The 15148-nt window shown below is 47.4% G+C and overlaps 1 protein-coding gene and 1 pseudogene across 1 annotated transcript in view; both read right to left on the bottom strand.

The window, feature by feature from the left end:
• The window catches only part of LOC147210531 (28S ribosomal RNA), a 1284-nt pseudogene extending 1016 nt beyond the window's left edge, over positions 1–268 (bottom strand).
• Positions 1–14418, bottom strand: part of LOC147210530 (uncharacterized) — a 21445-nt gene extending 7027 nt beyond the window's left edge. Inside the window, exons 1-9 of the mRNA XM_086112155.1 lie at positions 14068–14418; positions 9010–11604; positions 8220–8388; positions 7089–7406; positions 6755–6850; positions 3887–4161; positions 1395–1496; positions 988–1154; positions 298–443 (exon numbers count right to left, since the gene is read on the bottom strand). Of these exons, the coding sequence (XP_085968281.1) occupies positions 298–443; positions 988–1154; positions 1395–1496; positions 3887–4161; positions 6755–6850; positions 7089–7406; positions 8220–8388; positions 9010–11604; positions 14068–14136 (3937 nt within the window). The 5' untranslated portion in view covers positions 14137–14418. The remainder of the gene's footprint in view (positions 1–297; positions 444–987; positions 1155–1394; positions 1497–3886; positions 4162–6754; positions 6851–7088; positions 7407–8219; positions 8389–9009; positions 11605–14067) is intronic.
• Between the last annotated feature and the right edge of the window lie 730 nt (positions 14419–15148).

Below are 15148 nucleotides of genomic sequence, written 5' to 3' on the forward strand. Positions count from 1 at the left end.
CGGATAAAACTGCTGTTCGAGCGCCAGCTATCCTGAGGGAAACTTCGGAAGGAACCAGCTACTAGATGGTTCGATTAGTCTAAATTTAGCTCCTTCCTGGCATGCAAAGATCTTAATCTGTCAGACCCCTTTCCTCAAGTGGTCTCATTCCACTTGCTTGGTGCGCAATGGGATTCCGATGATGACGTTCACAATCTAAGTATGATAGCAATCGCACTAGTTTGGTTTAAGCTAAACCAACCCTGACAAATGTGAACCCGGACTTAGACAGCAAACACGTTGACATTTCCGTCCTACCCTCTAAGAAGGTTTCCATGGCAACGCTGCTGGTCATGTCTATCGGTCCTCTTCCGGAGCAAGAGGTCAGGGTGGGGTCGGCGCCGCAGGCCAGCAGGAAACGTACCACTTCCACGTGGTTGTTCTCAACAGCGTCATGTAACGGCCTGACCGCAGACGTAAGAGGACACAGCTTGTGATGGAACAGCCATGCAGGACATGCACATTTTGGATCCCAAATTGCTCGGATCTGAACACGACTCATCGATGTACAGTATTTTACAGCCCCTGGATGTAACGCTCAGCACATTCTCTCGATTTTTTCGGTCAAACGTGACGGGGCCTGTTGAACTCCTGCATGCTCTTGGTCCGAATGCTGCGGCTCAATTTCAAGGTGTTGGAAATCTTCTCATCACTGAGGCCACCTTTACATAGAGCGACATTTTTGTCTTTTTAGATCCTTTTTTTTTTTTTTACCATGAGTTACAACAGTGGACTTCCATTGAATGTGAGCGCGATAACACAATTTTAACAAATCTGCTGCCTATTCACACCCGAGATCTTGTAATACTGATGAGTCACATGAGACGAGGAGGCAAAATGGCTAGTTGGGCCCAATTTGGACTTTTTCACTTTGGCGTGAACTCACTTTTGTCGCCACTGGTATAAAGTACTTGACTTGACTTGTGGCCAGAATCTCATGCATATTACCTGGTTCCGTCCTGAGCGCTGCAGTTTACATCTGCCCCGTGCTCCACCAGGTGGCGCACAATTGTGAGCCAGCCTCGAGTGCAGGCCTTATGCAGGGCGCAATAGCCGGCATCGTCTGTGTGGTTGATGTTGCAGAGCCTCCGCTGCAGACAGTCGAGCACCGCCTCCTGGTCACAGGCAAGACCAACAGCCAATGAGGAGAGAGCATCGTCAATATTTCAAATTCTAGCGTTTCTACGATTTCCCATCAAATACGGTTCATTTTCGCACACCCACTCGGTGTGTCGATTTTTAACTCATTCACTCCCAAAGACGTTTTTAAACGTCTTTTCAGACTGGGTCCAGAATTAGCTGGTATTGAATGAGTTAAGTGATCGATAATATACACGTATGACGGCGTTAGTTACTTCGTGTCCCGACCGGGCGGCATGCTGCAACGGTGTCTCGTCTCTTGCAGGTTCGTCGGCAAAGCTTGGCTGCGTAGGTGGCGAGCATGAGTCGGAGGAAACCTGCAAGACACCGAAACAAAGAGATCATGAGAATCATTTACGTATGACACGACGTTGGTGAACAATTTTTTTAGCAGTTTTTAAATTTATAGATGCAAGACAAATATTTTTGCGCTGATTCCACATCTACCCTCTCTAGCACATCAGCTTTTCACAATAACAATATAAAAGCAATGACATAATATGTAATACGTGTGTAGTTTGATAAATATAGTACTATTCATGACTTAAGGGTTAGGTTCAGCGACAGGCGGATTTTTTTTTTCCTGAAACGTCATGCAGCTATAAATTCTAATGTATGGTAAAATCTGGAGAGAGCAAGCTTTTATAGCTCAAACTAACAACATAAAAACAGAAAAAGGGCACTTTGATTGCAAAATAACGGTTTATTACAAGAAGAACATTGCACTGATGCATGAATTACGCATGAACTTTTCATGAACATTGAACTGTATCCATGTTCTCACCACCACACTGCTTTCGCACGCCACCTTGCCCCACAGGATTGCGTACTGTCTCTCACACACACACACACACACACACACACACACACACACACACACACACACACACACACACACGCACACACCTATGCCATGATCTGATCAAAGCCACTCCTACCATCTAGTGTTTATTCATCAGCCTTGATATTTACTGAAATGCTGCACAAAGCCCATTATTCATATTTCTTTAAAAAAAACTTTTACTGTTGGCTACTGTCCAAATATCCATTGCATGAATGATTAAAACGCCACAACACAACGCATTTTGCATTGTTTGTTAGCGTTAAGCTAAACGGACTTCGCTAAGCCAAACTTGTGGTGAAATGTGTCACATTCCACATGTTCTGTCTGTTGAAAATCCACATCACAGAGCTGCCGACACCGGCAACTGCTTCTGCTGCCGAGCAGCCGCGTGGCGTGTGCGCGCGTGCGTGTGTATGCGCGTGCGCAAGACGCCCATGTGCGGGGGCCGCTCGCCATTGCGCATCAGCAGACAAGATACGAGCTTTGCCCTGGAGGGGCGCGTCTGTGTGTCGGTGTTGCTACCCAGCAATGACTGAGTGGAGAGTGACAGAAAAGTGTGTGCGTTTGTGTGTGTGTGTGTGTTCATTCTGCCAGAGGAAATGTCTTCTGCGGCTGCTGTCACAAAGCACAAGCAGACGAAGGAACACACACGCACACACACACACACACGCACTGATAAAAAACAGAAAAAGAAGGAATTGCTTGTATGATCTTTTGTATCGTGGTAACTTGACTTACAAGCACCCCTACTTGCAGGTTTTTCAAGTTATGAGCTGATGCTCGGTTGTGTTTCTTTTGCGGTGTGTTGTGAGCAAAAATGTGTCTTAAAGGTGACCTTTTTCTTCAAACCACGGGTGAGTGCTGCGAAGAAACACATGATGTCGTGACTGCCCTCCCTGAGTGGGGCACCTGCGGTTTGGCAGACAGCACACAGTTCTTCAAAAAGGGTAGCGGGTTGGCTCGATTAAAACTATTTGTTTCCACGCCCACTTGAAATTTGTCAAACTTAACATGGAGGATGACAAGCAGCCTCCATCGTCTCACAAAATCTGCTCGCTTAATGCGCAGAATACACGGATGTGCTAACAAACCTAGCATCATAATCACGCTCGGAATAAGGTTTTTCCACAAAAACATTTGAACACAAATGATGCAGCAACACATTCAGCCAGACGTTGAGATTGCCCTACACCGGGGCTAGGGGGCGCAATAGCCCCACCAAAAACCTGCATAGCAGCAGTTAAGAACACCCGGCATTTTATATGCTATTCCAGAATTATATATGCCATGATTGGGTGTTGCCTCAGCCCTGAGCAACTGTGATGTCATTTTCAGTCGACAGCAAGTGGCAAAATTGCCGCCCGCGGACATGGACAAAAACGGGTGGATTTTACTGCTTTACTCATATTCCGCAAACATAGTATTGATCAGAATGCCGTGTTTAGACTAGTAGAGGCGCAAAGAACATTTATGGGTCGACTTCGCCTTTCAGAGAAACAAGAACGGGCAGGGAGAAGGTCCCGAACTAAAAGCCGGTCATCGCCGTTGTCCCCACAGAGCAGAAAAGTATCAACAGCATTTCTGTGATGAATTCCAGGTCGCAATTTTTTAAAGGGTTTAGAGTGACCCTCACACTGCTGCTAATTTCTGTTAGCCCGTTGATGGCGATTCACATGATGCTGTATGTTCGCATAAATGAAAAATGATTCTAATAAGTCAGATTATTCTTTCACCGCTTTCCCTATAAGGCGCCTGCTCACAGGATTGTCCTATAGCTGCTTGCATATAAAAAGAGCAAATAGACGCTCTTTCAGAAGAATGACACCACTCTGAAGAACGTGAACCTTCCCTTTCACTACTCACCCGCACAATCCCGCCCTCACCATCACCTCTTTCCTCGTCTGCCTCCTCCGCTGCCTCACTCGTGTGCTTGGTCTTGCACAGATGTTTCCCCGTGGGCTTTTCGAGGTCGTCATCGGATGAGAGCGCGAGGAGTGACGAGACCCTGCGGTTCTCCTTCAACTTCCGACGCTTCTCCTGGAGGCAGGAAGCAGCGACGTGGGAGGACTGCCAGAGGTTAGAACTGCCCATCTGTCTTGGGGCACGAGGCAAGCCCGGCGGGGACGAGGCCATGTGGACTGATGGGAAAAAATAGATATCAATTTACAATTATTACATATACAATGCTGCATTGAATGAAACCAAAGATGAAAGCTTCTTTCAGGCCCGAGCATTTAAAAAATAATAAAAAATAATTATAATTTTATATATATATATATATATAAATGTTTTTAGGAATGCCGTACTACGGAACGATTTGTCAACATTGTGGGTTTTGTCATGGAGAAAATTTGGCAAGCTGTGATATGAGGCGCGGAGATTGTTGACATTCGTCTGCAGTCCCTTAGCCAATCAGGATGCAGAACACAGAAAAATCATTAATTCATTAAAAAAGATCTATATGGGGAAAAAAAATGTGTGAAAAAGTGAAGCGTGTTACATCACTCTCAACCAAAAGTCTCACATACTGTCAAATGTGTGTGTTGACATGTGCCTTCAATGGGCGTGGCCTAGTAAGTGACGCAAGTCGCCGTGACAGCAATTCAGGTTGGTGCATTTTCAACGCGGTTGAGTTCCGGTTGAACATCTGCTCCATGCTCCTTGCGAGTGCTTTCATTTTGTATTTGACTGTTGGTCCTGTTCGATAAAAGGTTAAAGGGGAAGTCAACCCCAAAAATGTTTTGACAATTATCAGTTCTTTGCAGCCCCACTAGTCTAAAAAAACAACAACATTCTGATTAATATTGTCATGATTTGGTTTGGGACCAACAGGTGGCACTGTAGGGCTCCCTCTGCAGCTGCACACCTGTTGGTCATTAGGTAATTAGTGCTTTAAAAGGACTCCCAGCCCGACCACTCATTGTCGGGTCATTGTTTGCTCTTTGCTACTGTCATGTTCGTTTGTTTGCTGTTCCTTTGCCGCTGTCAGGTTTGTTTCGGTCATGTTTTGGTCACGGTTCTGTTTTAGCTTCAGTTGCTATTTTTGTTTGCTACTTTGGACTATGATTGTTTTTGGGTTTTGTTTTCTCTGTGTTTTATCAATACACTTCTTCAAGTACACCCTGCTCCTCCCTCCTGCCTGCTTTTTGGGGTCCACCACCACCACATTGCACACGTGACAAATATTGCATTTGCGGAATATGAGGTAAGCCGTAAAATCCACCCATTTTTCTCCATCTCATTTGGTTGCTTGCTGTCGACTGAAAATGAAAAATCTCCACGACACACACAGCACGCGACACGCTTCCTCACGAACAAAACCTGTAAGCTCCCACAAGACACCAATACCGAGTGCAAGCCAGCAGGTGACGGATGGCATGAAAAAGAAAGCAGAAACGCGTAAATGCAGCCTGAGGTTGTTTTGCCAGGAATGAATTATTAATCGGCTGGACGCATTTCCTGCCCTCGGGCATGAGCTCTGTCACGGGTGAATTCCCTTGAACATTGAACTGAAAATATTCCTGCTCGTCTGCCAGTGAATGTCAACATTTTGTGAGATGGATTGAGATTTCACACGCGTAGGAACCCTGACAAGAGGTTACTTTCTGCTATTATCGAGAAAACGTGAGGTGAGGCAGCTGGCTGAAGTCAAGCCTTTCATTTCTCTTGTGAGCACTTTGAAACTGGCGTTCATGCCTCCGTCACATCCCGGCTGGATCACTGTAATGCATGTTACTGTGGAGTCAGCCAAGTCCTCCATTAAGAGTCTCCAGTTGGTCCAAAATGCTGCTGCTCGCCTCTTGGCTGGTACTCGTAAGAGGGAGCACAGAACTCCTACTCTGGCCTCTCTTCACTGGCTCCCTGCACGTTTTAGAGTTCTTTTTCAGATCCTACGATTTGTTTTCAAATCTTGAAATGGCCTCGCCCCTTTTTGACCTCTCTGAACTCGTCCGACGCACCTGCCCGGTGCCTCAGGTTTGCGGACCAAACGCTATTGAGGTACCGAGAACTAAGTGGAGGCTCCGAGGGGAGCGAGCCTTTTTTTCCGTTGCTGCCCCCTGGATGCCCGTCTTTCAAACTTACTTTAATCTCGTGCTGCACTCGATGTAAATAATGTTAAATAACGCAACATGCACATTTTACAAAAATTGTAAAAGTATTACCCCAAGTTATTCCTGAATATTTTTTTTTTACTTTTAACCACTCAAAATGTTCAGGGGCATTCAGCGCTATACATACACATATAGTTCTTATTCTTTCTTTGTATTTTTTGCCCTCTATGGACAATAAAAGCGGGACTGTGCTATGACCAAAACATATGTATATATACACACACATATTTATATATATTAAAATATATATATATAACACATGAATTGGAATATTTCATATCACACAATATTTATGCTTTGCCTTTGATTTAAAGATGACAACACGCAAATATCTACAGAAATTGTCACAAAAAAGTCATTTTTCTTCTTTGACTTGTGACTCAGCGTGAGACTTGATTATTTTAGTTACACTGTTTTTGCGCTTTCTGCCGTCTTTGTCATTCATTGATAGTTTTATTGTTTGTTGTCTGAATTATTTTCGCTCCATGTGCGGCACTTTCTATATAGCGGGGGTTGTTTTAAAATGCTCTCCAAATACACTTGAGTTGAGTTTATTTGCTGAAGGGGATTTCATTGGGACATGTTGTCTGTAAAGGGGTTGCGGGCGGGAGTTGAATACCTTTCACGTCATCATCGGGTAGACGGGGCTTTTTGATGCAGGGGCCATTCAGCTCGTTGCAACTTTTTTGCTTGCTCATGTCCTCAGGTGTCACATCTGTTGTGCAAAGAAGGTGATGGGTGAACTATAATAATAAACTACAGTAGTTCATGCTCGTAAATTAAAATCCCATTTCCCCATTGGAAGGAATTGAAATGACTGGAAACCTTGATTAAGAGAGAGAGAAAAAAAAAAGATCAATCCTAGCGATGACTATTAAGTCAAAAAACTCGAAATCGGGTCAGCCAACGGATCAATGGACTGCCGATTGTAAAGAACACAATTCTGCTTATACCGTCGTCGAACGGGTTCTCGGCCCCGTTGTCTTGCGTTCTTCTTCGCTTCACCCAACGACCACTGACGCTGCACTGGTGAAACGGCTCCAGGCCCAAAACGCTCTCGTGGTTTGTCGCCAGGTCAGGATCCAGATCGCTGAGGCCCATCATGGGGGACGCTTTGTTGCAGTGAAATCCAGCGACGCCGGTTACAGGAGGAGCCTCTTGCCTTTCTTCTCTGTGACTTTCTTCCTTCTCCGGTGAGCACCCATCCTTGCCGACAAGGTCATTGTCACGGTGGTGCTCCGGTGTGACGCAAATGCTTGATGGTTGTGCATCTGCATGGTGAAAAAATAAATATCAACACACTTTACGAACCCTGACATCCTGTCGGTTCAATTTTCACCTGCAGCCTCTCGTCTGTGGTGAGCGTGAGTGAACTTCGTGTGTCGATGTATGCATCAAATGACCGTACAACAACTGAGCGCGCATCCTCGGCCACGCCACTGAAATCGCAATGCGAGTGGGAATAGCGTGGTGTCCCGTTTGTCGATTCACGTGGGGCGAAAATGAAGGAATGAGTGCAGAAATGTTGTGTGTGCGTGGTGTGCGTCACTGCGTGTGCTGAGGGTGACAGAAGTGCGAAATTACTCGAGCAACGCAGCTCAGAGGGAACGGCGCACTGAATGCCATTGATCGATTCTTACCACGCGCATCAAAGTTTACATAAGCTGAGGCTGTTCATGTCTATTAAAATTCATTCAGTCCCACCCAATTCTAGACCAAGTCTGAAATGACGTTTAAAAACGTCTTTGGGAGGGAACGAGTTAAGATGGAGTCTAAATTAGTAAAATGGTGGGCAGGGTGGCACTGGCGGTTCGAGATAGGTCAACCTGCGGCGGAAAAGGAGTGGCAAGCGTTTCACTTGGGGTGGGGGGGCTTATAACCCTCCACACGTATACAAATGCATGCGCTCACACACACACAGGCACGCGCATATCCATTTCTGATTCAAGTTTTATTCCACAGACACGATTTGACACTCCAAGTGTGCCCATTTTGACAGCCGTGTCGGGTGAGATCAAGGGGAAAAGCCTGCGCGCATGTGAGAATGAACATTCTTCTGCACAACTCTCAGGACTTCCTCTTACCTTTCTGTGCGTTGACGCGGAGTGCCGGAGCGGGGCCTCCGCCCCTCCCCTCGCTCTGTTGGCAGAGCTCCAACCATCCCCCTTCGCCTCCACCTGCGTCACACGGCGGGCCGTCTGCCGGCTCAGCCTCCCTTGATGCCGCCGTCTCGTCGTCCTGGTTTTCCTTCAGCTGAGAAAATGGCAGCATTCTTAAGCTCGCGGAAGCAGAAACAGACCGGGGTCCATGCGGACGACCAAAGCGCGCAAAGTACGTTTCTGAGGAACTGAAAGATCTCCAATTGCAAATGATGTGATGTTGGCTGTGGCCAGGGCAGTGCTTTTTCAATAACGTATTTTCCGCACTAAAAGGCGCACTGGATTATGAGGCGCACCTTCAATGAATGGCCTATTTTGTCATTTTTTTCAAATATTGGACGCACTGGGTTATAAGACGCAATCTATAGTGCATCCACTAGATGGAGCTATGCTCCGTCCATTCAACTCGAGAGGCGTTCATGACCGCCTCCGAAAAAAGTAAATTAATGATTACTTCAATGAAACTACGAAAATTGACAATAATGCATCAGAACAGAAAATCAAGCGAGGAAATTCTGTAAAACAAAAGACCGAACACAAAACTCCATTTTGAAGCTGTAAACTGGACTTCCTAATCAAACGATCACGCTTGATCTGAAGCATCAAGATCGGCATTCTCATTTTGCTTGTTCATCTCCAAAGTTTCAACTTTGCAAGCGGCAGTGGGACAAATGGCCTGTCAAATAAATTGGATTTTCAAAAAGATGGCTCATACCTTCGACTGCTCTTGACAAGGGCAGCTGGATTGGGAAGCACGAGATTCCTCCGTCTCATATTTTGCTAGACTGTCCAAAGAGCCAGAAAAGGATTCTGTGGGGGTGCTGATGCGAGTATCCTTGCCCTCAGCAACTTGGACGTCCATGATGTCCGGGCTGTTCTTCTCGCCGTCTCTAAAGATGGCTCCGGAATTATTTCCCGGCAAAGGAGCTTGACCTAAGCGATCGCCGACGGCGCATCCGTACGCAGGATACCTGAGATCAATGCTTCGCCCGTCATCTGCCGAGTTTTGTTCCCTTTGGATGATGGAGACGCAGGACTCTTTGTCGGTGTTGACTACGTCAGCTGGCACCTGCAAAGGTGTATCGCCGCATGTCGTCGTCTTCCTGGTGAAAACCGGACCATCTGATTGAGAAGTGCATCCAACAGCCGCACCGTTCAGGAATTGTGCGGTACTGCAACGGACGTAAGAGCTTTCTTGACTAGCATCGGTGCGCGAAGACGGACTCCAATTGAGCTGGTCCTCGTCATCGCTTTCATCGAGTCCATCGGCACCACGTTCACATCTTGCCGAGCCGTCACAACCAGATGGGGCTCCGGTTTGCTTCTTTTTGGAGAACTGTTCGGGAGACGTTCGGGCGCAATGCATCGTCTGCTGGACGGGCAGTTCCGGAGGTGGACTAAGAGAAGCTTCCATTGAGATTTCCTTGCTGGGGACGGGAGCAGGCGAAGAAGACCTGTGACGAAGAGGATGCGGCTGGGACGTGGGGGCTCGGACGCCCCGTCGCCCTCCAGTCTCATCAAGGTCTTCAACGCCAATGACGCTCTCGCGAACACTATTGAACGGGTTGCAAAAAGATTTGAAGGGTTGGTTTGAAGCCCGTTGGCTGCCGCTACCGCTGCGCTCGGGATTGGCTTTCCTGGTCTGGCTCGGTCTTCGGTTTTGGTTTCCGTGACGTGTTTCGGACGTTTGTTTGGGATCTGTGAAGGTGGCGGCAGGAGACAAAGGAGCCGGTGAATCTTCTCTGTGTGGCAGACCCTGTTTTCTAGGCGTGCGAGTCAGGCCGCTGCTGTGGCCAAGGAGGACGGGGTAGCGGTGGCCGGCGCCTTTGCCTGAGACGGACATGCGCTGCAAGGACGCGTCGTCTGCCGTCAAATATGGAAGAAGGGAGCCATTGCTGAAGCCTAAACCAAAAGAGTCAGCGCGGATCATTCCGGAAGTGGATCCCAGTTCAACGTTGGGCTGTCGTGGCTCGGATAGATTTGGCCGGTTGTCTTGACCTCGAACCATGGGTGACATTTGTTTTCCCGAGAAGGTGCGAGCGTCCTGACTGCCTGTCACATGCGGCGCTTGTCGGCCCAACTGCGTGGAAGAGAAGGATTCGGGAGATCTTTGTGAGGACGGGCTGCCAACTGCGCCCTGATCCAAATTCAAAGACTTCATGACTTTGGGAGGTTCCGAACTCTTTGCTGATCGTGTTGGAGGAGGAAAAAGGCACCGCGCATCTCCAGTCTGGGGCCCATAACTCAACGGGGCTATGAAGTCCGATTTGGACCGGAACCCGTTTGACGAGCTTTTCATCTTCTTGGCAGAAAGATCCAAAGGCAGTCGATGCACTTTTCCGTCGACGGATGTCCTTGCGGGCGACGGGGACTTCTCGGTCGTACGGCGATCTGGGCTGGAGCTCTTTTCTCGGCTGCCGCCGGTTGGTTTCGGGGGATCTGGCTCAGAACCACGGCTGGAACCAACGCGGAAGGGAGAAAAGCCACAACGTTGGGCTGACAACGCAGTGCTCCTCTTTGAAATCTCCCGGGAGTCTGCTGATGTTGACACCGGAAGCGACACCGAGGCAGACGCAGGAACGAACTCGTTGAGCGGATCTCGAGCAGAGCTCCCGTTGCCGGTGGAACCGGCATTCGTAGATGTGGAGAGGGAGGAGTTTGCGCTACTCTTGCTAAGATGGCGCTTGTTGAAAGGAAAAGCGGAACATCGAGTATCCTGGCGCGGAGAGGTGCCGAAGGCCGATGCTTGCTGACGGCCCCGTAACGAGTGCCGAGGCGACACAGCGGCTGGGCTGGATGCGTACATTCGCAAGTCGGGCTCCGAATGGGAAGAAAGATGCGCGGGAACGTAGTGGGGGAGGTAAAAGAGTCTGTCTTCGGGTGAGCCGCTTTCCGACATCTGGCACCAAGACGGGTACGCTAAGTGCTGGTAGAGGAATGGGGAAGGGGGGGCCATGAGCGCGGCCTTGTACGCCATGTCGAGAAAGGGGTACATGGTTGCGGCGGTGTAAGGGCTGATTTTCAGGAAGCTCGCGATACTATTCAGGCCCCAATCCGGAGACTTGCCATCGGCTGTGACGACGCCTCCGGCTGAAGGGAGAAGCGGTATTTTCTGCGGCTCTGCCGATGGAGTCTTGCGACATCCATAAGGAGGCGGGAGAGATGCGCCAAGGTGGGTCGGATCCGCACGGGCGGGTTGTTGACCCGGTGGACCAACACTTTCACTCAGGAGCTTTTTTCCCATCACAGACTCGGAGTCCGCACAGAGGGAGGCGAGCGGGTCCACGCGGAGAGCAGCGCCAGCGTCCGCCTGCAACACGCGAGACAGTCGAAGTCAGTCGTGAAGAGAAAAGAGAAGAAAGGAGTCGGTCGCACTATAATTCATCAAGCAGCAGTAAACGTGGAGACGTCACCTTCCGCCCATGTTGACATTTGTCTGCTCTGCGGTCCAATTTTAGATTTCAAGATCGTATTTTCCGCACAAAAAGGCGCACCTAAAAGCCTTCCATTTTCTTAAAAGCTCACCGCGCGCCTTAAAATCCGATGCGCCTTGTGTGTGGTCATTCCGGTCATATTTCGGCCCCAAAATGGCTCCTTGCTCGAGACACGCTGACAACGCAGAGTTCAAACTTTCAGTTGAACGGGGAAATCGAGCAGCGGCAAGAGAGTTCAACGTTAACGAGTCAATGTTCCAACTTGCTGTTGGTGAAGTGAACTGTGTCGCTGCTTTATTCAATACGTTTTACTGACATCTGATCATTCTGTTGGCGTTTCCTTGAGGGTAGCTCCATCTGGTGGATGCATTGTGGATTGCATCTTATAATGCGGTGCGCCCAATACAGTATATGAAAAAACGGACAAAATAGGCCATTCATTGAAGGTGCGCCTCATAATCCGGTGCGACTTTTCGTGCGGAAAATACGGTAACTGTTTTTCTAATTTCTTCTTGAATGTCTTTGTCTGATGCGTTTGTCTCTTGACATCTTGTTACCTGCGTCATTTTGTCTGACAGATTCTATTGATGTCATTTCTTGATTCAACAAATGTTGGTGCTCGGGTGTTGCCTGTGAAGTTGAACTCCGCTTTCCCAAAACTGTCGTTTGTCACAGCTGATTTGTAAAAATGTAACAAGCGTGGAGGGGGGGGGGGGGGGGTAATTACTTTTTCTGAGGAATGTCCAAGTCTGCTCCGCCTCGTTGGCTTTTTATGTACGCAAACCACAGCGGGGAAAAACACTTTGCACTCCAGCTCGGTAGTCTTTGTGTGAAAAAACTTTTCATTTCAATCGTCTAATTAACACTCTGTCCTCCGAGCAATTTAATGAGCCCCCACTGGGCAATTAACTGTAATTAATGGAAGCTGAAAGTGAGGGCGCTGGAGCATTTGTCATTTCTAAACTAAGTAGCGCATAATCATGCAGAACAATGCGGACACAACAAAAAAGTCGAGAGGCTCCGCTCTTCACAGCCGGTTGCTCTGCGCTTTGACGGTCCGTGAAAGTTTTCACAATCGCAACGGTTTTCTAACTTAAACACACTTACGATCAATATTTGTTTTTCTTATTCAGAAGACGCTACAAAATTTCAAATGTACTCTCTTTCAAAAGTCTTGGACAAGTGAAACCAATTCCTTTTTTTCCCCTGTCGACTGAAGGCAAAGATGAGTGTGAGACTCTCAATCAACAGTACAGCTTTTTTTTGGGGGGGGGGGGAGATGTTAACATCTGGTTCTGTTGCACAATTTCGAAGAGACCTTTTGTTTGAACCCATTCATTTTTTTCATGTGCAAATGTTGGTCTGGCGGCTGCATGAGTGCTTCACGCGCCGAGCCACAGTTCACCCACTGTGACGTTCTGAAGCTGAGCAAGATGGCCTCCCTCCCGAAATTGGTTGGCTGGACACTATCGCAACACGATCGTGACGTCAACCGCACCTCCGAGATGTGCCTTGGGTGACGGTGTCAATTGGGGCCACTGGCGGGTCGGCCAAGAATGTTATTTTGTTACCGTTTGTTCAATGAAGTGATTGAAATTGCGCCAGTGGCTGTGTCTATCTTGGGCGGGGATTAATATTTGCTCTAACCAGCAGCAATATGCTATATTCAATTAGCTCGTGGTGTTTATTTATTGCCAGCGGTTTCATCACTAAGGGCTGCGTCTTGAGTTATTTGAGAGGACGCTAAATGTACAGTTCCACAAACTACACTGACTACTTTCCATTGCAGCAAAGTGTCATTTCTTGTGTTGTCCCATGAAAATATCGAGTGAAACATAAAATGTGAGCGCTGTGCTAACTTTTGCGAACTGAACACTTTTTATGCCGTTTTTCTTTGGCAATGTGGCGTGACATTGTTCAGTCTCTTCTCTCTGACAAACTGCCCCCCCCACACCGTGCGTAATGACGTCACCAATGACGTCCACCTTATCAGCCTTTAGTGCCACATTAACAATCAAAATCGACCTTGACCGAAGTTGAAATTTTAAGAAAAAAAGGTGTCGCGATTATTGGGGGTAAAAACACCCGCAGCAGGAATGTCACGCATCAGAAAGATATCTTAGTCACGCTTTGTTGTGATTTTTTTTTCTCTCTTTATATTGTGCATGTTATTTGAGCGTGCCACCATGCCGACAGACAATCCCCCCTCCGCCCCCCTTTCCATCATCAAAGGATTTTAGATCCGCCTCTGCCGAACGAGTAAACCGAAGTTGTACCAACAACCTGACTGAAAACTTCAACGTTAACTTGACACATTCAACATGAAATGTTCAACTCACCGTGTTGTCTTCGGTGCGGAACGTTGGATTTGTCTTCACACGTGCCAAAATAATCGCTTCTGTCGTCATCGCTAGGAAACGGGTACGCGCAAGCGCTCGTCAGCCCCCCCACCCCCCAAAAAAGGAAGCGTCCGTCCAACACATCTGCTTGAGTGTGCCGCCTCATAACAAATAATCCAACTTGATAATATTTAAAAAAAAATAAAAATATTATCCGAATGGAAGGTTTATCATTTTTTTAAAAATGGGAAATTGTGTTGAGTCTGTCGAGGTAATGAATGCTGTGTTACGTCTTCATGCGCGCGCGCGAGCAGTTGCCCGCGCGTGCGTGCGTGCGTGCATCGGCTCTTCCTCTTCGCTTGACTTCAACCTCGCTTGATTCTGCCGTCAAATTTTTCGCGCGACGCCACGTTTCCGGCCTTTCTTTCAAAATAAACAGCACAAGGCAACTGGAGGTGGCGAAAGTACTCACTCCAACGGTATATTTAAAAAGAAAAAAGTACAGTCTCTGAAATGTCCTGCGTATCTGTGATTAGATTTGGATTGAAATAAAATGTAACAGTCTTCATTTAATTGTTAAAAAAATGTTTGCGATGTATTTTAAATATTGTTTCGCTGGTGCGGGAGTATCTGTGACAGGGGCTGCATCAAACACAGTAAAAAAATTATATGACAAATAAAATATGTAACTATATATAGCATTGATGAGTGAGTAGGGGGAATCATATCATCATATGATGAGCTATTACCTGTTTTTGTAGGGGGAATCATAAAATAAAGAGTCATTCTTTCGCCTCTACTTTAGTCTAAAAAGTCAAATTGCCTGCCTATTTTCCGTCCTGTGGCTCGAGGTAAACCACAATACGTGACGTTAGCACCTTCATGTGGCTTAATGGAGAATTGCAGCAAGTAACACGACCAGTTCACAAATAGGCCACTTGCAGGTCTCCTCTGCGCATGCGTGAGAATCGAGATGTTCAAAAAAGAGGCTATCATACTTCAAGCGATTTTATATGCGGTACTGATGTATCTGCCCTAAGCAATGCCCGAAAAGTTGGCTGGCATTGCTTCAAAGGCTTTT

Source organism: Hippocampus guttulatus, chromosome 1 (genome assembly GCF_054856545.1).
Source record: "Hippocampus guttulatus isolate MCC_2025c chromosome 1, RoL_Hgut_1.0, whole genome shotgun sequence".
Taxonomy (NCBI): domain Eukaryota; kingdom Metazoa; phylum Chordata; class Actinopteri; order Syngnathiformes; family Syngnathidae; genus Hippocampus; species Hippocampus guttulatus.